The sequence below is a fragment of the Daphnia pulex genome, chromosome 5 (assembly GCF_021134715.1).
Source record: "Daphnia pulex isolate KAP4 chromosome 5, ASM2113471v1".
Taxonomy (NCBI): domain Eukaryota; kingdom Metazoa; phylum Arthropoda; class Branchiopoda; order Diplostraca; family Daphniidae; genus Daphnia; species Daphnia pulex.
The window spans coordinates 3,892,225-3,919,869 of record NC_060021.1 but is presented as its reverse complement, the minus strand read 5'-3'; the positions used below and the strand labels follow the sequence as shown (position 1 = coordinate 3,919,869).

The window sequence follows — 27,645 nt, the reverse complement described above, 5'->3', positions numbered from 1 at the left end:
TTCTGGAACGCCGAAGTCACTAAAATTCTCAACATCTCGGCGATGACGGATGAAGACGACAAAGTGCAAAACGGAACGCGAGCTGGCCACTTACTATAGGCGTCGACCACCAGAATGTAGGCCAAGTTGACTTCATCATGAAGAGAAATTTCAGCTGTACCCACTGAAACGCATGAGCCGGCAGAGGCACTTGACGAAGGGGCGTGGCTGGATTGCGATGACGATGAGCCTGGCAGGTTGAACAGCTGGCCAACATATTACGAATTTGATCGTCACATCCGGGCCAATAAACGGCTGCTTTGGTTCTAAAAACGCACTTTACTTCTCCAAAAGGGCCGTCATGGATTCCGGCCAACTCCTCCTGACGCAGAGAGACTGGGACAACCAAACAGCTGCCATTGAATAGTAGATTATCAATTTCAGATAAGTGGTGGCGTACTGGCCAGAACGGTTTTACGGCCACCGGACACCGGCCTTATGATAAGGCCATCCACGAAAAAGGACCCAAAAAGTGATACCAAAGACCCACCAGATTGTCAAAATTAAAAAAACCCAAACTTTAACATTAATATTAAATACCTCCCGAACGGCTGGGAATATTTGAATTCTGCAAAAATAGGTGAATCCGGAGTAGAAAACTGGATATACCTGAATTATTACAGACTTTTAGGTCCCAAAGCGGAATGGGAAAAAAGGAGGTCCATGGATTTGGTGCGCTTGAGTGGTGGATTGCTTGTTAATAAGACTAACGGTTAGGGAATAAAATGAAAAAGAACGGGGAAAAAATTTACGAATTTTGTGGGCTTATTTTAATTTAAAAAATCTATGAAAAATCATTTTTAATTTTTCTAATAGACGTAAAATCAAATTCTACACAAGATGTATGTGTTTAAATATATTTAAATACATCTAATAGGGTATTTTTTTGCTGTCTAACTTAGTACGGCGTCCAAGGTGGGTCTGCTCTCCCCTATGAACAGTATATTCCACTTTTAGTTTGTTACCAAATCCAAATTACCAGTTTCAGTTGAGTGTTGATTCAAACCCGTTTCTTACTACCAGTTCCTAAGGTGATGTCTAATGAGATGCTCAACCGAATGAGATGTCAATCTTGCCAAACCGTTCAGTCGAAAGTGACATCGCCGTTGAATCGCCGTGAATCAGTCCATAGTCAAGAAGCCACTTTCATATGAAGCTAGACCCATAGGAAGCCACTCTGGATTCAGGATAGATTACCGAGATAAAATAGGGAGCCATTATTTTCTTTTAATTGTGAAAAAGGGAAATAATAGCACCATTACCTTGAAACCTTGACTAAATAGCTAAAATTTTGTTCTACAGCGATCCAAAGAACATTCTTCTAAATTTTCAATGCATTTTAACTGCTTTCTTACATGATAGGATTCTTCCGTTTAAAATGATGAAGAACCCAACCCTCAGAACGGATTAAAAACTTGCCTTATAAAATAAAATTCAGATTGCCGCCGCCCGAGAAGAATTTTAGCGTCTGGGGACTATTCCGTTTCAGCCCACTCAAAGTAAACGCATAAAAATAGAGTTTTATTAGAGTTTTTCTGAATTTTATGTTTTCCAGCCGAAGTTTGGGAATTTGAGTTTGTTATTTTCAAAATAAATGCAAAATATATGGAAATGATAAATGCAGTCAAGAATCGTTAGCTTTCTTTATTATAAATTGATTTTTTTAAAGTCAATTCTCCGATTTAAAATTTCCATCAGAAATATTTTCATAAATTTTATATCACATATATTTGAATATACGAACAATAAAGATTTGTCTTATCCGGGACTTGATCCTTTGACCTTTTAATTCATGATCCAGCTCTTTAACCAATAGACCTTCAGGTGACAAAAGACCTGGCTGATTACAGAATAAAAGTACCGCTGACATTTACATGGCAATTTACAAAGTTGTATTTAGTTGACATTATCAGATGTATGCAACAGAGGAACTAAATACCAACGTAATTCCTCATTTTCAAAAGATATTGGTGGAGTTGGATTAAGAGGAAGAGCCATCATTTTACAAAATACTTGTGAAGGATAGCGGAAAAATGTAGGCGCACTGAGGGTATGAGCAGAAAATGTGTTGTGATCTGACGATCGATATGGCTGAACATGGGCATTTTCAAGAGATACAAATTTACGTGCAACAATTTCAACTAACTCCATACCACTACACGCAAGAATGTCAACACAAACGAAGGCAGATTTTTGGTTATCGAGGAAAATATTATTGGGGAATAAATTAGTCAAGACAAAGTTATTGAAAAAAATTTTTTTAGGCCATCGACCTCCCTTATTACAATATTTAAGTACCCTGCTGTTATTTTTTATTCCTTCCAGCATTAATTGTACTTTAGTCTCAATAATAGTTCCACATGAAGTTGTCGGGAGTTGGTACTTAGACTTTTCACCACATCTGTTACGTATCTGTTCAGCTTGGAGAGTTTCCACTTCTTATACATCTTCGAAAGAAAACTTGGAAACTCTCGAAAGGAAATGCACTCAGAGTTTCAATCCCGCATTGAAAGTTTTCTGAATCCTGCCACACATGAGAAACTTGATGGCTGACAAATCGACAAGGTATTTCTCTCTCAGTCAGCTCCACAGAATATCTATCTAAGATGTTTTTGGCCTTTAAAATTCTTTCTTTTGTAACGGGTTCTTCATTGAAATGTAACATGAACCAATAACATCATGCCATATTGTAACAACATAATATGTTCGAGGTCATTTTCACTGAGAATTCCCTTGAAGAGAGGAAATAATAGATAATAAAGAATGTTACGTTTCACATGAATCTTATAGTTCTTGCATTTTTCCAGCTTGCCAACAAAACGGTCAAATCCGTATGGTTGGCACAAGTGAAAGAACTTGATTCGTTTGTTGGCTTCAGCTATCTGTGTGCTTGTAAGTTTGCCCTCGGCTGGCACGAATACAAATCCCTCTAAACGTCGGCAAAAGGCACCCTCGATAACAGTATGCATAGGATCAATGACAAAGCCTGATACCATTGGCAAATTTACATTGAGGAAAGGACTAACATCGTTTGGGTCTTTCAAGTGTTCATCAATAGAATAATCGTTGACATGATAAGTCAAGAAATCTGCATCGGTTCTAGCAGGGGCATTGACATTTCGTAGTAAGATAGTTCGATTAACCATTTCACCTTTCTGAATACAACGGTCACAACACCAATAACCGGAATGGCCTTTAGTTCTTTTAAGAAAAGATCTCATTGGACCATCAGCAATGACACAACGAAGTGAAGCTGTGCAGCAACGCTCATTTATGTCGGCAATGTTTTCATTTGAAGGGGAAAGGTGAGAAAGTTCACGAATAAGGTCTTGAAGAAATCTGTGAATATCGGTAGGCTTACCCTTTCCAACATAAAAACCGATGATGAAAACTGAAGTCTCCAAAAGAGTGATGTTGTCAAGACTTTTTGCATCTGACTGAATTGAGTGAATTCTTCCAAGAATAGGTGTTATCGTAGGAGCATTTTCGTCTTCGTTTAGCTTGGCTTCGTCGATGTTGATATCTATGTTGAAATGAGGGGTTTTCTCCAAACACAATTCAGGAACTACAATTTTTTCTCCTCGTAGAATGGCTTTAGCTTTCTCCGTAATTGAGTAAACGTCAAATGCTTCAATCTATGTAAAGATTGAGGAAATTATATGCACTGTAAGGTAAAGGATATAAATATAATATTTACTCTTTTCCGCAAATTTTTTGGAAGAATACTTGCATTTTTATAGTACAAATCAACAAATTGCATCAAATCTGCGTCGCGATTGATTAGTCCAGCAGAATTTCCACTTAAGGCATTTTCTAAGCCGAAATGTACATATTTTCCATCATTAATTGATACAGCAGATGGCAACTGTCTTGATTTTTGTGCATTATTTGTTGAAGTGGGCCAATCGCTTCCATCCACATGCATAAGTTCTTGTCCAGTGCTTGGTAACAAAGAATAATATGGAATAGGCTCATACAGCTTCAGTAATTTGAGTAGATACGTTAGGTGTATTTGTTTTTGATTTGTGTAAGCTGCAAAATGCCGTAAAATCTTTATTAAAGTCATTTGCTCATTTCCAGGCTGTTCATTCTGTTCCAGTAATTGGGCTTCGTTCTCATATAGGACAGTTTCCATATCCTCAAACTCATTTATTGTTGTATCCTTCGACTGATGATCAACTGAGTCATCATTTTCCTCTACAAGTGAGTTTTCATCAATAATCGATGCGTTTTCTTGATTATCATTTGAAGCATTCTGATTAATAAAAACAAATTTTATACAATTATATTTATCGAACTGTTATTATGATTCATATGATTTGTTACCACATCACGCTGAAATTGGGATTGCATTTCTTCCATTGGTTTCAAATTAAACCTCAGTACAAGATTCGGATCGCTTTTAACATTGTTCCATATTCTTGTTGGAACGCCTTGTGTACACCAATCTTCAATAACTCGCAAAGCTTTTCTTCGCAAAACTGATGCGTATGTTGGTTGCAACTCTTCCAACGTACGTTTTCTCTTTCGTACCGAAAATTCACTATATAAAAGAACTTTTTTAATTTCTTCGTCGGTCAACATTGTAGCTAATATATGTTTAGGCCAGTGTGTATTACAGATTACGTTTGAGCAAGGCCTACTGAATGTTTACGGCCTGTAAACTTGTAAATCCTTGTAACTTATAATCCTTTCTGATCACGGTTGATCAGAGCAATTATAAGAAGAGGGAGGATACAACGACACCATCTGGCGCTCGATTGTGCCCGCATGCAAAAAAATACCTATAAATCTACAATTAATGAATGAAGGCCTACCGTTACAGGATTAGTTTATTACACACCCGCATGCATAATAGTCCTGCTCATTACCTAACTTCACTACTTCGTTCATTTCGTGCATTCAACCTAAGGGATCACACATCAACTTTAAAGTAAGTTCTTGAAATTTCTCTAGTTTTTGAGTTTTTATTATAGGAATAAATTGGATTGATGTTTTAATTGTTGATCTGTTAGTTATTTATATTTCATTTCGTAAAAGGTTAAGGAACGGACGAAAATGGCATATCAAACAACAAAGAGTGGAACGTGTTATCCCTCAGAAGAACAAGTAATATCATTTTAATTTGAGCTGGTAGTTAATTGTTTTTAACATGTTGGACTGTTTTGGTTTTTTCTCAGGAAAGCCAGAATTTTGTTTGCTATCCGAACTGGAAGGGGATATATAGTGATTTGGTATTGGTATTATTAGTATTGGTATTGATTGGTGATTGGTACTCCTGCCAGTGCTCTTCAAGCGCCATTAAATTATCACGTTGTTCTTACAACAGAACCTGATGCAGATGGAGGCGTGCAGACGTTTGTTTACAAAGTTCCAGAAACCTGGATGGACGTCAACCTTGCATACTTTTTATATCCCTCGCCTGGATTTAATGTAAACGGTGTAAAACCATGGAATTGGGGAGACATAAGTTTAAAAAAAAGGCGTTTTCCTGAAACTTCCTATGTGGAATACGACGTTGTCGATTTGTTAACGGAAACCGGCCCAGGTAATTCATTTTTCAAAATTTTTTTCGTGCTTTTTTTTAGTTTTTTTCTTTCATCAGTGCCAAATTTCGACGCCATAAGACAGATGGAAGGCGCTCAAGTCCAAGTAGAACAAGACGAGATATCTAATACGAGACGACGGATATCGACGAGACAAGAAGACGAGATATCTAACTCAAGACGGTTATCAAATAAACGCACATCTTCCGAAGAAAAAAATTATGAAAACCATCCTGGCATATCACAGCTAGTAAATTTGTCAGGTGACGAAGAATCGGAATGGGAAGGTCAAGCTGAATCGCATCCAAAGGCAGGATCATCGAAGGTAGCGAAGCGAATTTGTGGCACTGCTGAATTAGGTAACAAAAGTGTTCCAGATTCTCCTAATTCTACCCCCGAGGAGGATTATGATCATCAATTGTCACCTATTAAGTTATCAATGAAGGAAGCCTCTGCAACAGGTACTTCCAATATTTCAACGTTATATTTTTAATTTATTTAATTTTCTAATATTTTCTATTTTGTTTAATAGAGGAAAATGGAGAAGCAGAATCTCGTTATCAACAAAAAGTCCTACAGGCTTTACGTTCAATTTTGGATGTACTGAAATCAATGCGAAATGAAAAGGCATCGTGCGAAACTGTGATGAAGGATAACATGGAACACTTCAAAAAAGTAGTAAAGTCACAGCTTTCCTTGCCAATCCTACTTCCAGAGTAAGTAGCTGTTCTCAACGCTGCTCTATGTGACATGGAGCTTTCCATCTCTCTGGTATGTACTATTAGTAAAATGTAAAACTTATATTTGTGTCAAACATCACTTTCTTGTAGTGTGCTGTTCAGATTCATAATCTGAGAACATTGGGGTCGAAAAACCAAATCGCCAAAGCAGTCTTACTAGCGATTTTCAGCAGATCTCTTTGCTCTAAGATCCAATGGAAGAAACGAGGCAAAGATTTAAGATTTGCATTTGGCCACTTGATAAATTTGAATGCAGTTTTTGGAGGTTATCGTATAATAAAGATTAAGTGAAAAATAGTTATTAATCTCTTAACTTTATCCTACCTCTAGTTGTCATTAATAGCGTACTGGCAATTCACAAGGGACCCTCCCTGCCTATGTCAACGATGACCGAAGTTATTCAAAAAGCTCGGAGATTTATTGGGTACGAATACAGCCAGTCCATAACTAAGTCCGCGTGTGCAGCGGCAACTGAAAACCAAGTTGATGACGATGATGCAGCAATAACTAAAGCTGACAAGGAAACGATCATGGCTATCGACCAACGGATGGTGCAGTTGAATAAAGCTCTTATTGAGTACGATGCGAAACACGAGCAGCCCCCCAAAAAACGTAACTCTGTGTAATTTCTTTTCTGTAAAATTCCACATTATCATGCGATTCTTTCGTAAGAGAAGAAAATTTTGTAAGAAATAAATAAAAGAGATCAATTGTTCAATTTCATCCCTAACACACATTTAATAACTGAAAAGAAATTACCAATTTTTTATTTTTACCTGGTTATTTCTCATTATTTGGAAGCATACATGAAACATGAGTTTGATTCATGTAAAAATCTAAAACATGGGATAAACTCGTTCTTTGACTTACTACGATTTAATTGAAAATGAAGCTACATAAGAGGCCTGTGCTAATTTCAGGCAAGTTTACCACAAATGAGATTTTCGACCTTTTCCAGACCTGGCAACTCAGCATCCTTTCGTGGTCTATTACATTAATCATTATTTATAGCAGACGACAAGACAAAGTAAACAACTAAACATTACGTCTTCCGTGTAAGTGACACCTGAAGTTTTAAAAAAGATTCTAATGCCATAGTGAAGGATTTTAAATAATAGTAAGTCACTGGAATCATTAGAATTATTAAAACAACGAAATTTCAGATTTCAGTGGTAATTGAATAAATTATTATTTGTATTTTGGGTTATGACTTTTATCACCTTTTAATAATAGCAAAAATTGACCACATTTTCCAGAAAAAAACAGGTGAAACTATAAACATTGATCTACTGCCAGACAGGTATGTTTATTTATGATTAAAAGTTGTTATTAAGTGGATTACAAACTAAAACAATTTTGTTGAATCGTAGGTTGCTGTTATTGTCAATAATGACGAGGATTCAATAGATAAACTGATGCCAATTAACATGGGAACCCAACATGGGAACGATCAAACAGCACATTTTGCCTCACTTGACAGGAAATAGTCAAACTTAAATGCAGAATTTGCGTTCGGCCAGGTTGTCTTTCCCAGCCATTTCAATGGCACTTTTGCAAAAGAGTTTGGCTTCTCTAGATTTTGATGACGCTATTCGCGTCAATTCAACTTTCTAGTAAGTGTTAAGTGACAAAGTGATGCAGGAAAGTAAACTGATAGCCTTTTTATTCTTTTGTATAGCATCAAAATGAACTGGAGTTTGTACGAAGACATCACCACCGCCGATATCAAATCTGGAAATGCTTCAGGCCTTGCCAAACTGGTAAATTCTATACTGCCAGATGGGGAAGAAGATGAAATGAAAAGCGAAGTGATTGAATTATCCGGTCAAATAATTGGGTCAATTTTAAAAAGATTTGCGAACAAACACCGTAAGATACTACGTCATCAATGTACATTTCTACTTTTCCAAAAATTCTTCTTTTTATTTTCCAGTTCCCGACAGCTGGAAGTAGTTGAGCCTCTTTTAGAAGCTTTTCGTGATCAGGGATTGACCCTTTCTTTGAGCGTGACCCAATTTGTGCGTGACAAAGTATCAGAAGGCCAGTTGACTCCTGCTGCCGTTGATCCCTTGGCTGAAATAACCTCGGGACAACTAATTCCTGTACCGTTGAATCCCTTGCCTAAGCGCCTTCAGTTGGGAACGAATAGTCAGTCAAATAAGAAAAACATCAACAAATTCTGTGCATTCGCACGAGAGCGTAAATTACACGAAGCATTGGCATCGAAAAAGGTTTGTTTTATGTTTCGTATCTTCTTCTTCAACCAAATTACAAATGAGTAATGTACATATTTGACCAGGAGCTGGAGGCCCGCAGTGTTTTTTTCAAGATCGGATCAAATCTCTTGTTAATGGACCTGTACGGCCATCACGGACGTTTGGACGAGGCTCTCGATTTATTCTCCCGACTGCACAAGGACCCCGACCTTATCATCCTGCCTTCTAAAATCATGAATCTCTCTGCTCATCTGTTGGAAGGAGGTCGGCCAGTTGATGCGATTTGCGTTCTAGAAAAATTGAAAGCTGATCCGCAAGTGGCTGAAAAAATCGAGTTGACGAGATCCGTCAACGCAAGTGCTGTTCGACTGATGGACGCCGCTGCCGAAAATGGCAATGTCAAAGTGATTCAGAAAATATTCGACTGTCTGGAACAATCGAAAGCCTTGAAAATGAGTAGAGCCCTGTTAGGTTCACTAGTCAAAGTCCATGCTGTTCGGTACGTTAAGTTTCAGTTTCATTTTCATTTGTGTAACGTGAGTCATCATTTTGTTTTTAAAATTAGAGATGATTGGGACAGTGCCCTAGCCGAGTTTGATCGTTTGACAAAAGAGCAACGCTCGACACCTTGGAGCACCGAATTAGCCGCCAGTTTGATAGAAAAAGATGACACGAGAAGACTTGACCGACTTATGAAAATGAACAGTCAAGTCCACGGGGAGAGGAACAGTATCTTTGATCTATCGCTGGCTTTTCTTAGCTGTCAGCGAGTCAAAGATGCAAAAAAACTCCTCGAGGTATGTAAATAAATGTGTGTGTGTGTGTGTGCAATGCATATATATTTAGATAGTCTATAAATAAGTTCCCGAAATAGTTCCTCGAGTATATACAGCGAGAGAATCTTAAATTTCTAATTTCATCTTTGAATTTTTGGGGACAACATTTTTGTGTTTAGACTACTGGACTGCGTATCGTCAACAGTCGACTGGACAACGTCTGCTCCTTGCTCCGTGCGTAAGAAAAAACTCGACGAACTGGAGAATTTGGTGAAGTTTAGCCGGAACGTTTTCAACGTGGACCGCCACATGTTGTACGATCATTTATTGGCGGCTTGTATCATAATTATAATTTTCTTTTAATGTATTTAACTATTTCACTGATGTTTATATGTGTTAACATAAATATGAACCTAAATAAACTTGTAAATATGTGTTTTGTCACTTCAAATAAAAGTATATTTCGATTTAATTATATTATACTTATTTCAGAAGCAATTGTCAAATTAATGTAAAACATAACAAATCGGTACATTTAATTAATTTCTGATCCGCTTTACAGATGAATTGTAAACGCAGTCGATTTACTGTTTTAATACCGTCTAAAAACCGAAACAACAGCGTTAAATCTCGGTTAATAATCAAAATTGTCGTATGCATTTTAGACGCTTTTTGCATCGATTTGATGGATTTAAAACGAAAATTCGAACGAAAAACTTTTACTCGGGCCCCGAGTAGAATTTTTCCTGTGAAAATTACGACCAAAATGCATTTTTGAAATGAATTTAGTGTTGGAAACGAATTTTTAAAACTTGGGAAAAGTTCATCCTTTCTGCACTTGTTTGTACCTTTTTATAGTTTAAAGATTGTTAGATGTTTCATTTATAATCCGTTTTCAGAACCGGTCATTTACAAAGAATTTATGAAGTTTCCCATAACAAAATCCTTATTTCGATCCGTTTATCGAAGACTTATTCCGTCTATAACTGATGCTTCACTCACGGCTACACGTAGAGAAATTGCTGAATATATACATATACGTATAACATCACATCAAATAGACAAATAAAATTGTTAAGAAATCATATTGGAATTTTATTTCTTTTCACCTACACAGTAGCCTATTAAAACGTCAAAAAAATAAATAATATAACGCTAAACATAAAACACTGCATCCTCTTCTCTGGTTACATAAGACGAATAGGTAGGTGTAGGTTTATCAACAAATATTAGCACATCGAAAACCTATAAATAAAAATCTTATTTAAGTTCAGCAAAAAAACAATAACATTGTGATATAAAAGCTTTACCATATGCATATTGTTTCATCGCAACCATCAGTTGAGTTCAAAATGCAGGATTGCATTGTACAACTCCGCCATTCTGCTGTCTACAGCGAGTTGAGTTTGCCGATCGGTTTTGCTATTACAAACTACATCATCTTCTAGGAGTTCCAGTTGACTTGTAGTCTTGTTCTTCAATTCGAACGACAACATTCGACGAGCGGTTTGAATAGTAACTATTAAATCCTTAAAATCCACTTTAGGGACTTTATTGATATCTCGGACAATGTTGATGATAACTGTAAAAAAAAGGTATTCCGATGTCAGATGATTTAATGTGTTCTTAAGTCAATCACTTACCACCCACAACTGCAACGAGATTCCTAAGATTACCAAATCCCGGACGCTTGTCGTTCCCCCTTCTTTTCCATTGAATTTTTGTGCAAAGAGTGTTGGTAAACAGTTTGCTCACCAACATTTTGGAAATTTGGTTTCAGCTTACCGGACAAATCAGCTGATTCACTTGTTTTTCTACTAGGTTTCTTTTGGAGCCAGGAGCCTGTATACTTTTATTGCCGTTAGTTGGCCCTATAGAACAAGCTATATATTTATTTAAAAATAGTAAAGACAAAAAAATAATAATTTTACCAGACTGGGCACTTGGTAACACTCGAGATAAAGATGATGATGGCTGCTGAGTTGGAACTTCACACACTGTGTTGGCTAAGGTATTAGAAACTGGTAGACAACGACTCAGAGATCCTGTAACCGAGACACTTGCAATAGACGAAGCACGCAATGAATCTCTTGATGGGGGCGCAGTATTTTGTAGTTGTCGTACACCTGCCGGCATCAAATATGAAGTAGAAGACTGCGGATTTTCTGCCCACCTGCCTGTACTTTGTCGGGAAGATCCCGACGCAATCGATGGCTGAAAACCTTTAAAAGGGGACCATTAAGTGTGAGATTAAATGCAAAAACAAAACATTGAACACCAAACACTAATTAACTTGACGACCCCTGCTGATTTCCATAGTGACGTTGCCAATTCGGGTGGTTTTCTGGTGTATTGCAATTAAAAATTTGTTTCTTCGATGTCTTGTCCCGTTCTTTCAAGATAAGTGCTTTTTCGAACCTCGGGACTTGCAGCAACACTGGGTTGATAGTATGCTAATGGAATTAAAAATTAGCATTGACATAAAAAATATTGTTCTAGGTTCCACAGTACCTTGCCTGGAGTGTTGTTCATTAATATCGTATTGATTTGAATCTTGAAAACTTTCTGGCTGCTCTGCTTGCTGTGTAATCTTTTCAAGTTCAATCTTCGCTTCTCTTTTAGCTTCTTCAAACGTCACTAAAAACCAAGCCATGAGTAGTTGTTAACTTTAAGTCTTCAGTAAATTATATTATTTACTACTCACCAGCGGTTTCCGTCACGAAATCAGCAATCATGTATTCAAAGAATTTTATTGTGGGAAAGCGTCTCCTACAAAAAGAGTCTTTTTGTCGGAGCGGAAAACGAGCGCGCTCTGTCCAACCCTGAAAAAGACATTTCACTCCATTCCTGGGGGAAGGTACCATGGAGATGAAAAGTTGGATGAGAATAAAGAACATGTTTAGACGTTAAATCAATCCAATCAATTGGAACAATCAGCACCCAAGGTCCCAATGAGCCATGACGATCCGGTTGATCACAAACAATTATAACATGATACGTAAGATTGGTATCTAACGTTGATTCTTGTTGGCCAATTAATGCGCCATCGTATAATCCTTGCCATTCAGGATGTTCACGAAAATTAACATCTAATCCATACTACAAGAATAAAATATACGGCAAAATTAAAAGCATAGCAAAAAAAATTAAATTGAAAGTACTTGGGACTGAGAATAATTTGATGCCATTTTCCATGCACGAGGTGTTACAATATTTTTGAAAGACAGGCAGATGTGACTTGTGATGATGAAGAGAATCAGCGTGTGCTGGTGTGAATATGCAATATAGGCAATAGCTATCAGCAATGCGTGCACATTTTTGTCGTTCATCCCTAAATATCTTCCAAGAGCAAACAAGATTCCTTCGGTAATGTCCTTCGGGAATTTTTTTAAACGTTAAAGAGACAGAAAATCAAGGTTAAATAATAGAAAGTAAATAGTATACATACTATTATGTTTGGAAAATTCTGTTTCCCTTTATTCTCTTAAATGATTTGATTCTTATTAACTAATTGACTAATAATCTGTCAATATTATGAGTGGTGGACTTAGGTGTGGCGGAGGCTTCGCCCCGCCACCCCACGTTGCAATTCATTTTTAGATTAAGTTAAAGAAACACTTATTACTATAGTAACAATACAATTATATCGTGCGGTCACATGTTGCATTACATGAGTCTTGGCTTATAGATAGCGAGCTACCATCATACCCATTTTTTCCCTTCCAATAATATAACAATGATGGTCGAATCGTCATCAATCCAGGCTGCCATTCGCATGGTTCGCGGTTCGAATCTCTATCAAGTCGGAAAGGAAAACAAAGTTTGTAATCTTTGAAAAATTCCTCTTAATAAGCTTTCGGAGGTAAATGGAAGTGGAAGATCGGTGGTAACTCTTCACGACCGCAAGAAGATCTTGATGACCGAGGAGAGGACAGAGGAAGAAGGGAGAGATGACCCAGAGCTTCAAAATGAATATAATCTAACATTTTTAAAATTTTCCTCAACTTCTTGGTTGATGACTAACTGTTAAAACACTACTAGCTACTACTACCCTACCCCCTATACCCCACACCCTATATTGTTAAGGACCTTCGTATATAAATATACCTCAGGGATAATGTAATAATCAAATTGTTTTTTTACAAGTAATCGATACGGAATCGATTGGTAAAGTATTTTTCGTAAACAAAACAACTTTTTTTTTCTTTTTCAATTGCATAAATTTAGGTAAAAGACTCAAGCAATAAATTATATCTGAAATACCTTTAATACTCCAAAATAATGTTATTTATTAATTAGTCAGGATGTATACTGATTCGGAAATTGAAAATATCTTAATTGCTGGTGGATATTCATGCCGACACAGAAAACGGCCTTTAAAAGATTTAGGGCCAAGTTACCAATCTAAACTCAAACAGAAGGCCAATGAATTCATGGCTCCCTGGCTATCAAAAGGAGTTTCTACAAAAAATTGGAATATTATTAAAAATTGCAAGGATTTAGTGAAAAATTATGGTCTCTATAAAGCAATTTCCGACAGGAATGTCACCCAGAGTGCTGCAGAATTGGTGAGTCAATCAGTACAAGTTATCTAGTCACTTATTTAGCATCTCACCATCGATCTCTTGCAGTTGACTCTTCCCGAAGATGAGAATGAAGTAGAATTCCACCCACCAATACTAGATTGGACAGACTCAGTAAGATGCAACTTGCATATTGTTTTGAACCCGTATTAAATTCTCACATTCAATTATATTCAAAAGGTTCGCAAGCCAACCATTGAAGACGATGTACAAGACTCTGAAACTGACTCTGAAACTGAGGAAAACGATTTAAGTCCAATTAATGGTACTCAGTCGTATCAAAAATGAAATCTGCCTCTGCTTGCCTTATTGCAACATTTTGCAGTTTATACAAATCAAAATCATAGCGACATGACATATCTCTTGATGCTATTGAAACTATATGAACCAGAAGAAAACTATTCTACATTACCAAATACAGCCAAAGAATTAATAAAAATTGATAGATTTGATTGGCCATCAAATGACCAACAACAATCATCCCCAAAACTGCCTCCAGCAAGTCCGGTCGGCGATGACAAATATTAACATTTCGGTTTAGAAAGCGCTCTTAGCGGAACATCTCCTGGCATCGTATACCGCGACGCTGATTTGTTTCAATTTGTCAACGTATATGTTGATGAACCAGCATCTGCTGATCATGAAAAGAGTACGTTTTATTGTATTGCCTAAAATATTCTTGCTCCTAATAATACAATTAATTTTTTATTATTGCCAGATTGAAGCATTTGACCCACTTTTTACAGCAAACTTAGCCCAAAAACCATTATTAACTAAAAATCGTAGCCCAGTTCTGGAACATGATTTGCCTCACTATGCAGTAGATGTCTTTATTGATGAATAAAAACCATTTCGGGCCAAAGATGCTGCTTTCGTCACTCCTATACTTGGGAGAATTCATTTCATTCGACCGAACTCGGAATCTAATGAAGGTACAAGAGAACTTGAAGAGACATCTCCCTTTATTATTGGATTTTATTGTGGCAAGGGCAAGCCCAATGATATTGATAGTTTTCTAAACCCAACAATTCGTCTTTCTCCTGAAACTGAAGAATCTAGTTTGCAAAGCAAACGATTCTTCACTGCCTCCCTTCGTTGCGTTATTTCCGAAACCCCAATGCACTCTTATCTGAAGCAGTCTAAAGGGCACTCGGGATACTGGGCTTGCGATCGTTGTATTCAAAAGGGTGAAAAATTCGGCGATAGTAAAGTAATCGTAATGCGGAATGTTAATGCTCCCCTGCGAAATGACGTTGATTTCCTAAGCTATCACGTGAATGATTTTTCTGATGATGACCATCTTGATCCCAATCTTATTAGTCCTTTCGTTCGCCTTAATTTCCCCATGGTAACAGGATTTGTCATAGACCCCATGCATACAATGATAGAAGGAGCCTTTGGTCGTAGATTAGTTGGGTTTGCTTCCGTGCCAAGTGAAGGAGAATTAAACAAGACGGAATTAGCTGAGGTTAATTCTCGAATCACTGTTTACAAATCTTGGAAGGTAAATGATTTTGACAGGCACGTGGAGAACTTGAGTGGTTGTGGCAACTATAAAATGCATGTTAAGAGGCAATTTCTGTTCTACTACCTTTACCCGGTATTTGAAGGGATCCTACCTGGTTTTGACCTTGACCACATCATGATGCTTCAATTTTCAATGTTACTCTTGGGATCTTTTGAGTCTCAACCAGTTCCTCAATCGAATACTATTAAGGCTCAACAGATTTTAAATATGTATGCCGTAGGAGGTAGGACTATCAGAAAGGGATATCCCTTGTCGCTTTGTGAGCCACCAAATTAATCACATAACCCAGGATGTCGCCAAGTACAAATGCGGCGTGGAGAAAATAAGCGCATTTCAATACGAAAGTTTTCTATTTTTTTTTCGTAGGGCGTTAAGAAGCGGAAATTTGGCAATAGAACAGATTCACAACAGGCTAGTAGAAAATCTGAAATATCAGCTTCCAACAACTGCTTCGGACGTAATAATTGACAAAAAAGTTCGGCTTCTGTTGGAAGCTAAAAGAGGTGAAATGCATGTACCCCCATTCAGTATCTTCACAAAGGTGGAAAATGTCCCAAAAAGTTAGTTTTTTTTTAATTTTAACCGAATAAATTAATTAACCGAAAACCAGACAATGTGTGTGCAATGTCTAATGGTGAAATTATAGTATGTACAGATTTCTTGCATGATGATATCAATTATTCACGCTCAGTAATCTTTGGTCGAAAATTTCTTTGTTTATAACCTGCATTGTGAAACCCTACCTCTCCTCTGACAATGGTATTTATCTTGGTTCAAATCTGTCCGAATTTATTGAAAAGTTGCAAATAACCAGTGTTACTGCTAAAATCCAAGTGTTCATGCGAAGACCTCAGGGTAAACCAAATCTTGGAGATGAAAATCAAGAGTGGCATTAAGGCATACAATAAAAAAACATAATTTACTTTACCCGAGAGGGCTAAGGTGCATCTGCATTTCTGTAGTTAATGGAAAAACCAAAGTAGAGTTAGTAAAATTAGTCATATGTATCGGTGTAGTGGTTAGTGCACAGCGTTTCTGCTTCCCAAACAAAATTTTTTTTTGTCAAAAACCGTTGAACAAGCTGCCCATCGAACAATAATCGGCGGTTGCGAAGGTTACTATCAGTTACTTCGTAAGAAGCGTACCTCAACTTATAAGTTGCGCTTTCCGTTACGTATGGTATAAGTAGCGCTAAGTAGCCCTCTTTTGAACGAGTGTATGTTAATATCTTAAAGTATTTATTACCACATTTGCCATTAAACTTTCAAAATTTTATTCGTCTTTTTCACATCAATAAAAACGCAAAAGTGAACGGTTTCCCAACAGTTAAAATATTCATTTTTTTTCCTATTTTTTTCCAAACTAAATGGTTCTTGGACAGAAAGATTCTGCTCGGGCGCGTGGTGTTAACCAACAGCTAACTAAAACGGAGCTAATATGGATGTTAACCCACCGCTTACTTTGAACCTATTTCTATGAAATAAAATATTTCCTTGATTACAAAGTAATTGGAATTACGTGCATTAGTGAATGAAATAGAAAAATGTAGTGAAGTGAGTTTCAAAAGCTATGTTTTTGAAAAGGGTACATTTTGCTTTACATATCATTGCATTCGTGCGAGCCTGATAGAACAATTATGTTTAAATAGACAAAATTGGATGGGCAAGTATAAGACAAGCATTAACTCTTTAGTTCCCGGTAGGGTTCTCTAACCGCTATTCAATTACCGCCTACAAAATCTTGCACAAGATGCTCTTGAGTCTCATTTAGCTGGCTTTTAAAAACTCCGGAAGAATATAGAATTAAAGAAATTATTTGAAAAGGAGGTGCTACTAATGTTCATGATGCATTCACGTGATCAACAAAATCTATAATCGATACTTTTTAACAACATATAAGATAAACTTGTTTTCACTTACGTAGATCGTTACAGCATACGTTTTGATTTCCGGCTGTGACTTCCAAGGGCCAACCAATATGTAATAGACAGGTAGATCAACAAAAATGGGAAGATAAGGCTTTAAAAACTCCCCAAAAAAGCTTCCCGGTTTAGGGAGTTGACGAATCGAGCAAATCAGAATTTTCCTCTTTCAAGAGATCCTTTTGCTGGGCATTGTGGTGCAAAAACGGTTTTTATTGGATATAAATTAAACAAAAGGCGTGATAACTTGTAGCTTCTCCACCGAAAACTATTCATAGGGAAATTAAGAATATTTTTAGAAGAATAGCCCTTTTGAATTTTTACAACATTTTAGCTGCCAGTCTCTGCATTTGCATGAAAAGTATAACCTGTTTTTATGTGTATTGGCGTTTAGGATATAGCATTGCTTATCCAATTTCTGGTATCTGATATTTTCGAATATTTCCGTGAAATGAACGGAGAAAAGAAGAGAAAGAAAGAGGGACAGGGAAAACCAGCCTGTATATACTTCCATGACAGCTTTAATTATGGAATCGTGTTCTAGAAAATTATAACTGTATTTTTACATTATTATTTTGTCATTTTATTGTTGCATATAATATATTATCAATAATAAGGAATGCTTTCACTATTGTATTTCGTGGGGAAAAGAAATCTAGTGTACATGAAAATTAATATCAAATTAAAAAACACAACAAGTTCCTCTAAAACTAATTCGCATTCCTTATGTTTAATTATACTTTTAACGAGTCCCCAGTCAAATCCGGGGAACTTTTGTCCTGCGTAAAGTCGGACTGTTTTGCTATTCGCTTTTCTGTAGCTTAATCATCTGTCCGTAATAGATTTTATCGTGGGAATCTGCCCAGTGACTACCTTATTGAAGATTTCGTCATCACTGCGATGCTATAGACATCTGGTTGTGATGCTGGTTGTTGCGTCATCAAAGATTGCGTCATCACGGCGACGACATCTGATGGTGATTTGTTTTGGCATGTTTGGGCAAGTTCCATATATAATAAAAGCTTTTGGGGGAGGAGCCTGTGTTGACACATTATCCGTGACAGACACAGGCTCCTCCCCCAAAAGCTTGTTCTTTTATTATATTTGGATAAACGTTCCCATGTTTAAAATCTGAACCGTTAAAATAATTTTTTATTAATTTTTTAAAACTAATGACCACGACGTGATTTGAACACGCAACCTTCTGATCTGGAGTCAGACGCGCTACCGTTGCGCCACGCAGTCATACACATATGATAGCAGATCAAATGGATAAAACAAATTTTAGGGGTGGGAAATGTCAAATCGTATTTTTAAAAAACATTTTTCTTTTATTTCCAGTGAACTCGTACTAATCCTCAACTCATCGCTAAAAAACAGAGAATATAACCAAGAGCTTGTATCACATTTTCCATGTGAATTTTTCTCAAAACTGTTGATCAAAAGCGGTAAATACCATCGTAAATTGGGTAGGGGAGAGTGGGACGATCTGGCGTTCGGGTCGGTAGGCTCAATTGATTTCTTGATGCGTTAGAATTGCAATAAAATATTTAAAAAATTAGGAGATGTAGATGTTAGTAATGCGCATCTTAAAACCAAATTTCATGGTAGTACGACGAATGGTTAAGGAATGAAAAGTAAAATCAATTTTTCATCTTAAAATTGGGTCGTCCTACTTTGACTTTCGAATCAAGTATCGGCTTTCCCGATTACTTTAAAATTATAAAATAATATGGAAAATACTCTTCGTTATCTCTTCTTTAAGCCTGTTTAGTTTGTTTAATATTCACAATAGTTTAAATAAGAGATATTCAATAATATACTAAGACCCCTTTGTTGGGAGCGCATCGGCCACACAGTGTCGGGGCTTTTTGCTCACATAAAATTGCATATGATAGCAGTAAAATTATTTGTGTTCGACTTTTTTCGTGTTTTTAGTCAACTAACATACTTATTTTTTAATTGATATTCCGTTGGGGAGTTGCATTATTGTTTTTTTTTTTTTTAATTTTAAGTTTCTACTGTCAGTCAACGGTTTTTCCGTAAGAAATACAGGGGCCGAGACACCCTGGTGGTGTGAGCAAGTGAGCAAGTATCTGGGGCGGGTTTGCTCTCTTTTTTTTTTTTTAAATCGGCAATAACCTAGTCTTAATTTATTTAGATCGGATTGAAAAAATCACCATTTAGACAGGAAGGATTCTCTTTGGATCTAAATCCGTTAGAAAATAATGGAATGGAAGCTAAGAGAAAAAAGAGTGAGCCAGTCGCCCCACTCTCCCCTATACGAGCCTAAACAGATGAGTTTTGAGTTTGACTCGAAAGATTTAACGAAGGGTTTTCCATGGATGAAATTTTTTGATGAGGGAGATACGACCCATATGTTGCAAGTATAGGGAGCAGGGAGCTGCGTGTGGAACCCCCGATTCCATAAATGTCTTGTTTTGTTTGATCCCTTTTTGCTGATCGTGAACGAGTGATGATCTGCGATCAAGATCAAGAACCAGATAGAAATTCTGTGGTCCATTTTGATCAACGTTGGTGAAGATATGCAGTAGTATTAGTAGTAAAGTAGTAAGTAGTAATTAAATCTATTTTGAGTTAAGAAATTATTGCAGAATTTAAGGATTAATTCCTTCTCACAGTGTAACTGAAGGCACGTCCATCAGGAATTTTTCATTTTTTTAAAAGAAAATTGAACAATAAACGAAAAAAGAAAATGCATTTGTGAAGTTTTTTATTTTCTTAATAATGTAATTTCAGACAGTGATAAGTCAGAAATCTCATAGGGAGATTACGACATTTTGGAAGATCTTAATGACGAAGTTTGTGTTTACATTTAAATTGGTGATCTAATTGAAAAAAAAAATCAAAAGAGCAAGAAACATGACGTTGGATTCTTTCGAGGAATAGAACATTGCACTCACTAATAAAATGTATTGTGATGTACGATTGGAGAATCTTTTGAAAATTCACCAATTTCTCTTTCGAAAATGTTAAGGTCAAGAGAATGCTAAAGACAATTTTTCTTCATTTTTAAGAATGTCTATGGCCTTAGTGAAGCTCCCATGATTCTAAAATATATATTACAACATAAAACCTTCTTTTGCTTTGTTTAATTTTCCAATGTTTTAATGAAGAAAGTTTGTTGTTAACTTTTCGTTTTTATATTCAATATAGCGTCGTAGAATGAGTTCTAGAGAGTAGCATATTGTACTGTAAGGCGTTTTCGATGAGCACAAAGTCGCGCTAACTTTGAAGAACGATTCAAGATATTTGGGCCGGTCAAGTTTATTGACTACAAAAGTCAAAAGAATATATGTAATTTTCATTTACGACTCAGTGAAACTATACTGTGGAAAAAATAGGCTAAATGAAAGAAATAATATTTGTCTAGACTGTCTTTTACTTGTATATACTTGTTTCTGTCTCATAGTACGCGTCATCAGGAATTAATATATTCTCGCCTGACCAATGCTTCAGTTGAGTTTCAAAAGCAAGGGATGGTAATAAAACGGGTCGAGAAAACAGTGAAATTATTAGATCGGTCGAAGTCAGACACAGTTATAAAAACTAGAATTTTATTGCAAGGGTATCGCAGTACAACACGAAATAGATTCTCAGCATGTCCTTAATAAAGCCCCTTGGGCACCTTCGTCATTTAAAGTTAGCTTAAGTTTAGTTGAATACAGTGTTAAGAACTTTAGGAAATGTTTCATTTTCAGAAAGTCCTGTAATGAAAGAATGGCCTATTACCATCACGGCCTACATACTGGCTATATATCCCTCTGTAGCCGAATGGATCCAGCCTTTCCAATCCCCTTTCTCTGACTCATCATAGCCAGGACCGAAAGTAGTAAAATGTTCCACTTTACAAAGCTTGTTTCCACCGTTTAAAACTTACAATTCAGTCTAGTTACTATTGTTTACTTAGAAAATGGTGCCATCTATGTTTGAAATGTTGAAATGCTGAAAATTTTTTCAAACCGACGTTTACTTTTTAAAAAGCAAATAAAAGATAAGAATGTCACATTGGTTCACGTTTAAAGCATAAAAACGATGCAAACCATCGTTCGTTACATTTGCCATAATGTAAATCTACCAGTTTTAGCTTGGATAATGATTAATTCATCATTACTGACCATTTTCATTTTCCACGATTCCTATTGGTTGAAAAAAAAATCCCATCGTCAATAAAACTAGGTAGATGACATTGGAATAGAACATAAATGTAAGCCTGGCTAGCTCAGTCGGAAGAACATGGGACTCTTAATCTTAGAGTCGAGGGTTCGAGCCCCCCGATGGGCGTTACATATTTGCAAATATTGTAGATTTAATTTAGATGTTGGGAGACCATCGTTATTATTTTGTAGCTATTTCAGAAAAATTGTTTATTGGCATGAAGTTTCCATAGTGTAGTGGTTATCACGTCGGCTTAACACGCTGAAGGACCTCAGTTTGATCCTTGGTGGAAACGGGTAAGTATTTTTTTAGAAAGACTATCAATCAGATGCATATTTTGCAATTTTGCAAAGGCCATATTCCTTGTGAATCAAATCTACAATCTGACAATCTGAAAATATTCGCAATGCTGTATCCGGAAGAATTCAACAGACAAGGGGGATCAATGGCGACTGCGGTTGTTGTGCAGGTGATATAGCCCTTAAGAGACTTTCTTCTTTAGCCAATCGACAATGCCCTTTGGTTTTAGGAATGTGGGAAATGACTTGCGCTGGATGGGGAAGAATTCCATAAACATCAGCAGAGGGGAATCTATGATAGATTACACCTGAACCTGGAACAGTAGCTCCACAAGAAAATTAACATGATGCGTGTGCACCCTACGCTGCAAATGTTCAGTAGATTCAACAATCATCAGCTAAAGAAGCCATATCGTGAGTGTGCACTCTACAATGCAAGCTTTAGTCGGGTATAAAGTCATGAGAATAAGAGTTTAAAATAGAGCAATAGATTTCAATCACCATGAGCCCCTGGGTGGGATCGAACAACCAGCCTTCCGGTTGACAGCCGAACGCGCTAGTCGATTGCGCTACAGAGGCATGCTAATTGGCTAACGACACCCATTAGGAAAGCAAAAAATACATTTTTGTGCAGCTGCTGTGCTGTGCTGTGCTGTTCTTCTTGTTTCTATTTCATAAACATCACGGATGTTTTTATGAATTCATTGATTCAATTAACTTTTAATGGTGTATTGGACATTGATTCACATATCCTGTAAGAATAAATCGCTTTGAATAAGCGAAACAGTAAAGATATCAAATTCAAATTCATTGAAGTGGTGTTTCCCAGCTCATCAAAGCAGTATTTTTGATTTTTCTTCAACGCCAATGCAAGATATGACTTATAAGGAGTTATCTTGTCAATTATTCATGTGTGAGCGAAAAAGAAATGAACAACTATATTTTTACCTAAAAAGTATCATTTTTGAAAATTGACTTCAACTCCGTAGGTTGACTAGTCTGCTAAGAACTATCAATAATAGCTAAATAACGATAGCCGAGAATCGAACTCGGGTCAATTGCTTGGAAGGCAACTATGCTTACCACTATACCACCATCACTTGATATAAGTGAGCGTCATCACTTTCGTATTGTCACATCTTTTTAAATTACAAAAAATCGACCAGTATTACCACTTAGTGACCTTGTATAGTGGTACATTAAGCATTCTCTATCACTATATCAAAGCAACCTCTCTAATTATGTTGCAAAGCGAGCACATCATATGTACCTAAATTCCTTTTCCCTACTGATGTGGCATATATTAAAACTCTTTTCTCCACTGGCTCGCGTCACTGGCTCATTGCACTGGAAGAAGGAAGAAATCCATAAACACCATAGGGGAATCTATGATAGCAGCCGAACGCGCAAGCCAATTGCGACACAGATGCATGCTGATTGACTAACGACACCCATTAGGAAAGCAAACATTACGTTTTTACTAAGGCCAACACTAATAAAATCTTGCAGTCGACTTCCGGTATGCCATAGTGAAGAGGCTATCACGTCGTCTTCACAAGCTGAAAATCCTCAGTTCGTTCCTAGGTTGAAGCATCAGAAAAGCTATGGGAATAAATAATATCCGAGGAAAAGTAAAAAAAAGAATATTAATAGTAGTGTATCTCATCTAGTCGATTAGAAGTATAAGGCAACTGTGAACTCGCCACAAAGAACCAAACAATCATCATAAAACTTCGTTCACTGCTAGTGGACAGTACAAAATATGGTCAATTAAAACTTGATTGATAACATTGGAATAAAGCCTAAATTCAGGCATGGCTAGCTCAGTCGGTAGAGCATAAGACTCTTGATCTCAGGGTCGGGTGTTCGAGCCCCCCGTTGAGCGTTACAGATTTGCAAATATTGTAGATTTAATTTAGATGTTGGGAGACCATCGTTAGTATTTTGTAGTCATTTCAGAAAAATTCAGTGTTGACAGAAAGTTTTCATAGTTTAGTGGTTATCACGTCGGTCTATCTCACTGAAGGACCTCAGTTCGACCCTAGGTGGAAACAGATAAGTATTTTTTAGAAAGACTGTCAATCAGATGCATATTCTGCATTTTTGCAAAGGCCATATTCCTTCCCGTACGAAAATGCTCGCTGCCCAAAATAGCTACCAGCTATCTACTAGCTAGTCCTAGACAGGGGAGTTTTTAGTTAGATAAGTTTAGCTTTCCCTATCTAGAATTAAGTTAACATATGTAAGCTAGAGCTATTTTAAGTATGAAATTGGATAGCTTATAGTTGTTTAGCCGCTTCATTACTTCGTTTAGCTTAGATATGTGAGTTGTGCAAACACAGTTATGTTATAGCAGAGAAAAAGCTAATAATATTTCGATTTTCCATGTACGAAAATTTTAGCCGATTGGCAACTGACCGTTAGCTATCGTGATGTATCTATATATTTTTATTTGGTTGAGTGAATAATATATACACATACATAGTTGATAATAGAAACTTATGTCTTTATAATCATCGTAGACGGATATTTTTATATAAAATTTAAAAAAAAGAAAGAAAGAAAGAATTTTAAATATTTGAAGGGACTTACTAACAACCTTTTTACATATATACGCCCTTATAACCTGGCACCATTGTTTGAAATGTGAAACAGCACATAAATCTCGTCTGCAAATTTTTTCACTTTCATATGTCATCATCTAATATTTGAGTTTTTTAAAGCGTGAATACGTCTAAAAGAAATGCCTGTGACACCGGTCTTTTACATAAGAAAACCGTTAAAAGACGAATAAAAAATGAATTGTTAATGGAGGAAAAAGTAAAAGAGTTAAGAGTGATTGCAGCAAATGAGTTGTTGCAGTCAAATTGTGACGCCCTTGCCAGCCCACCAACACATTTGCTAGCGTCATCGTCGGTGATTCGGTCTCCACAACCTTCAACAAGTTCAAACTCTGAGGTAATTATCATTAAATGAGAAAACGGATTTCCAATAATAATCACTGATAATCATATGCTGCAGTCCTTCAAAAACCTATTTTACCAAAATAGAGATGGTAATCCAGTGTCTCAAGTGGTTCAATTAAACCATGGGGAGGTTTTCAGTGAAGACACAAGTGAGGTATTATACATTTTGCACAAAGTTTATTTTAAAGTATAATAAATATGGTTTTTACTTTTCGAAATAGATTGAAAATTATTATTCGGCAGTCAATGCCAGCAACATCGAACCTCAGCAACATCAAGCATACTCAGCATACTTCAAGATCAATATGACAGTTATTCTGACGATTCTGCTATTTCTGATACTCAAGATGATGAGGTTTTTACTTGCAAATCACTCACTCATCATCAGTCTGTGTACTGTGTGTTTGTTTCAAATATGTGGTCAATTAAAATGTTTCGAGGACTACAGAAATACATGTATCGAAGATTTTTTCCATGAAATATATCTTTCTTCCATATTTTTTCTACTTGACTTGACTTATTATGAATTGACAGATGATTTTAAATACTGAAAAAAACACACATTTTCACCACAGTTTTACATGTTGATTTATTAGTTTACACTTGGCAACATCTATGATGGTGTGATCTTTTTCCCGCCCAAGTCTTACAGCATTCGTAAGTCAAGCACGACGAATCCTGTCCAAGACCTTATGTGCTTTTTTAGTCATATTAAGCAATTTGTTTCAAAGATGACCAACAATATAGTTCAAAACAACCCTTCTGGACTTTATATTCTGGTCACTGCTTCTGATGGAGTTTTTATAACATCTCCTAGTTCGTTTTTCAGACCGAAACTTCCTTTACCAATAAGTGAAACTAAAGAAGACTGTGAAACTCTGCTTAATTCCTGGATAGCAAGTAAAAAGGCGGTTGCCTTTAGGTAAATGTTAGAAGTATTGTTACAGTAACTGATTCTTTAAAACATCAACCCCTTTCTTCAAACATAGATGGAATTCTACCTCCAAGACGGAGTGGAACCTTTTTAGTTATTCGAAGGATTTCACTGATGGTGATAGAAGCACATTTTTAAGTCTGGTGTTGTAAACTGCTTTTCTGGTATGACATTTACATCAACAATTTCCTACTCTTTACTATTGTTTGGTTTTTGTCACAATTTACAGAGAGTTCGAAAGAAATTTCAGCTGAAAGGAACAAGCTTCTACTAGAACTTCATGGCAAAGAGTTGTTGAAGACAACTGTAGGAAAAAGAACAAACAGTTATCCAACATCAAAGTGTCCCACACCAGGAATAATGAAAAGTCCAAGACAGTCTGTTAACGTTCCTTCTGTTCAACAATCAAAAGAGGTTTCTGCAGTCAAACAGAAAACAGTGCCTGTCAAGTCAAAATCAACTTCTCTGGCTAAACCAAAGGCAGCAGTTCCCTCGGCAGTTCCATTCCAACAAAAGGCTATTGAATCACTGGTGCCAGAAAAACAGGGTAAAAAAAGAAAATCAGAATACCCTGAAAGTTCTGGTAAATTTGATCCACTTTAATTATCTGCCAAAATAATTTTACATTCTCACTTGATTGTTTAATAGACTCAAACTTCTGAAGAAGAAAAGGAAAAGGATGATGACTTTTTTGGAAGTATACACTCAACTTCATCACAATCAAGGCAGGTAGCAGATGTGTCTCCTAGTAATGAACATCAAAAAGAAACAAAGGTTCATAAGGATCAAGTTCAAGATCAAGATCAAGATTTTCATCATAAGTGAGAAAGAAAACTCGAGTGCTCTGCCTTCTGGTAGTGACAATGTTCCAAATCTTGATTGCAAAGATATTATTATTGAAGAACTAAAAAAAGTAAGTGCGTTATTATATTTATTTTTGTCATGACAATTCCTTTCTATTCACTTAACAATTTCCTTCCTTGTGATTTATTCAGGAAAATGAATCATTGAGGGAAAAAAATCGGGTTTTAGAAGAAAAGGTTACTGACTTCAATACCATTGCATCTAAAGAATTTGAAAATATCGAGCTAAGAGAAAAAATTGAAGGTTTGGAGAAAGAAGAGCCGATAGTTCTTGTCCGAGGTATAATTTATATATTTTCAAATTTAGCGTGTGAATAAATGACCTGATATATTTATAGAGATGAAGGAAACACTTGAGGGAATGAAAATTCTCGTTGAGATCATATCATCACCAGCAGTGCACAGTCAACTAAATGTACAACCTCCAGGTTTTGGTGTTCCATCGCAATATTTAAGTAGTCCATCGTCAAGTTCTTGCCACATCGGTGCAAAATTGGTAATAGATTTAAAAAAAATAGTAAAAGGGCTTTATTTCTTAAATGCTTATTGTTAGTGTAGGTAAAACTATGGGGAGAAGTTTTCATCTGCGAATCTGTGCCTAAAAAAGTGAAAACAATCTTGAAGTCTAGTGGTCAGACAGAGTTTTCTCGGAATCGCGCAGTTACTGTCATCTTGGAAAATTTATTTTCACCTGAGCAACTGGCAAATATGTCACTGTCAGGCAGAAAAAGTCCAGGAATTCCTGACGCTATTCCAAAACCGAAAATTCCGGACAAAATCCAAGAGGCTATTCACAGTAAGAAACCAAACAAGTTTATAGAGATTTACGATGTATTATAAATAACAATTTTATTTATTAGATTTCATGCAAGCAGCATGGGGCGAGGCATTTTCAATCGAGGATGAAAAAGGGAGCGTTACGACTATGGCTGTTCTATCAACCACCCAAATCGATAAGGCAATTGGAGCAAGGTTATTGGCCTGTCACACCCACCTAAAAAAGAAGAAAAATCCACAATCTCAGGAAGACCATGAATAGAAGATATCGCCTCTCA

The 27,645-nt window shown here is 36.5% G+C and overlaps 4 protein-coding genes and 2 non-coding genes across 6 annotated transcripts; 5 read left to right on the top strand and 1 right to left on the bottom strand.

Moving 5' to 3' along the window:
- Positions 1-5,076: 5,076 nt before the first annotated feature.
- LOC124193738 lies at positions 5,077-6,993 on the top strand. The gene is made up of 6 exons (XM_046587706.1): positions 5,077-5,148; positions 5,220-5,273; positions 5,369-5,587; positions 5,645-6,046; positions 6,118-6,356; positions 6,416-6,993. The coding sequence occupies exons 3-5, from the start codon at positions 5,425-5,427 to the stop codon at positions 6,303-6,305; spliced, it is 753 nt and encodes a 250-aa protein (XP_046443662.1). The 5' UTR covers positions 5,077-5,148; positions 5,220-5,273; positions 5,369-5,424; the 3' UTR covers positions 6,306-6,356; positions 6,416-6,993.
- Positions 6,994-7,822: 829 nt separating this feature from the next.
- On the top strand, positions 7,823-9,789 carry LOC124193997. The gene is made up of 6 exons (XM_046588002.1): positions 7,823-7,938; positions 8,004-8,162; positions 8,259-8,556; positions 8,625-9,040; positions 9,107-9,338; positions 9,497-9,789. Exons 1-6 carry the CDS (start codon positions 7,823-7,825, stop codon positions 9,557-9,559), a joined length of 1,284 nt encoding a protein of 427 aa, XP_046443958.1. The 3' UTR covers positions 9,560-9,789.
- An 8,733-nt stretch (positions 9,790-18,522) lies between these two features.
- Trnaw-cca lies at positions 18,523-18,594 on the bottom strand. Its single transcript has one exon. It is a non-coding gene; the product is annotated as a tRNA-Trp (tRNA).
- A 5,045-nt stretch (positions 18,595-23,639) lies between these two features.
- On the top strand, positions 23,640-23,712 carry Trnak-cuu. Its single transcript has one exon. It is a non-coding gene; the product is annotated as a tRNA-Lys (tRNA).
- Positions 23,713-24,492: 780 nt separating this feature from the next.
- Positions 24,493-25,344, top strand: LOC124193996. Its single transcript, XM_046588001.1, has 4 exons — positions 24,493-24,785; positions 24,849-24,947; positions 25,015-25,249; positions 25,328-25,344. The coding sequence occupies exons 1-4, from the start codon at positions 24,636-24,638 to the stop codon at positions 25,342-25,344; spliced, it is 501 nt and encodes a 166-aa protein (XP_046443957.1). The 5' UTR covers positions 24,493-24,635.
- A 1,134-nt stretch (positions 25,345-26,478) lies between these two features.
- LOC124193995 lies at positions 26,479-27,645 on the top strand. Its single transcript, XM_046588000.1, has 5 exons — positions 26,479-26,592; positions 26,723-26,870; positions 26,929-27,086; positions 27,149-27,386; positions 27,451-27,645. The coding sequence occupies exons 1-5, from the start codon at positions 26,479-26,481 to the stop codon at positions 27,627-27,629; spliced, it is 837 nt and encodes a 278-aa protein (XP_046443956.1). The 3' UTR covers positions 27,630-27,645.

What these genes read in the sequence shown, in the direction of transcription:
- LOC124193738 (XM_046587706.1), top strand. Translation starts at nt 5,425, where the DNA reads ATGGACGTCAACCTTGCATACTTTTTATATCCCTCGCCTGGATTTAAT. An exon ending in GTTAACGGAAACCGGCCCAG is followed by an intron (nt 5,588 to 5,644) that starts GTAATTCATTTT and finishes TTCTTTCATCAG; the next exon opens with TGCCAAATTTCGACGCCATA. An exon ending in GAAGGAAGCCTCTGCAACAG is followed by an intron (nt 6,047 to 6,117) that starts GTACTTCCAATA and finishes TTTGTTTAATAG; the next exon opens with AGGAAAATGGAGAAGCAGAA.
- LOC124193995 (XM_046588000.1), top strand. Translation starts at nt 26,479, where the DNA reads ATGAACATCAAAAAGAAACAAAGGTTCATAAGGATCAAGTTCAAGATC. An exon ending in GCCGATAGTTCTTGTCCGAG is followed by an intron (nt 26,871 to 26,928) that starts GTATAATTTATA and finishes ATATATTTATAG; the next exon opens with AGATGAAGGAAACACTTGAG. An exon ending in AATCCAAGAGGCTATTCACA is followed by an intron (nt 27,387 to 27,450) that starts GTAAGAAACCAA and finishes TTTATTTATTAG; the next exon opens with ATTTCATGCAAGCAGCATGG.
- LOC124193996 (XM_046588001.1), top strand. Translation starts at nt 24,636, where the DNA reads ATGGAGGAAAAAGTAAAAGAGTTAAGAGTGATTGCAGCAAATGAGTTG. An exon ending in CAACAAGTTCAAACTCTGAG is followed by an intron (nt 24,786 to 24,848) that starts GTAATTATCATT and finishes CATATGCTGCAG; the next exon opens with TCCTTCAAAAACCTATTTTA. An exon ending in TCAGTGAAGACACAAGTGAG is followed by an intron (nt 24,948 to 25,014) that starts GTATTATACATT and finishes TTTTCGAAATAG; the next exon opens with ATTGAAAATTATTATTCGGC.
- LOC124193997 (XM_046588002.1), top strand. Translation starts at nt 7,823, where the DNA reads ATGCAGAATTTGCGTTCGGCCAGGTTGTCTTTCCCAGCCATTTCAATG. An exon ending in CGCGTCAATTCAACTTTCTA is followed by an intron (nt 7,939 to 8,003) that starts GTAAGTGTTAAG and finishes TCTTTTGTATAG; the next exon opens with CATCAAAATGAACTGGAGTT. An exon ending in ATGCAAAAAAACTCCTCGAG is followed by an intron (nt 9,339 to 9,496) that starts GTATGTAAATAA and finishes TTTTGTGTTTAG; the next exon opens with ACTACTGGACTGCGTATCGT.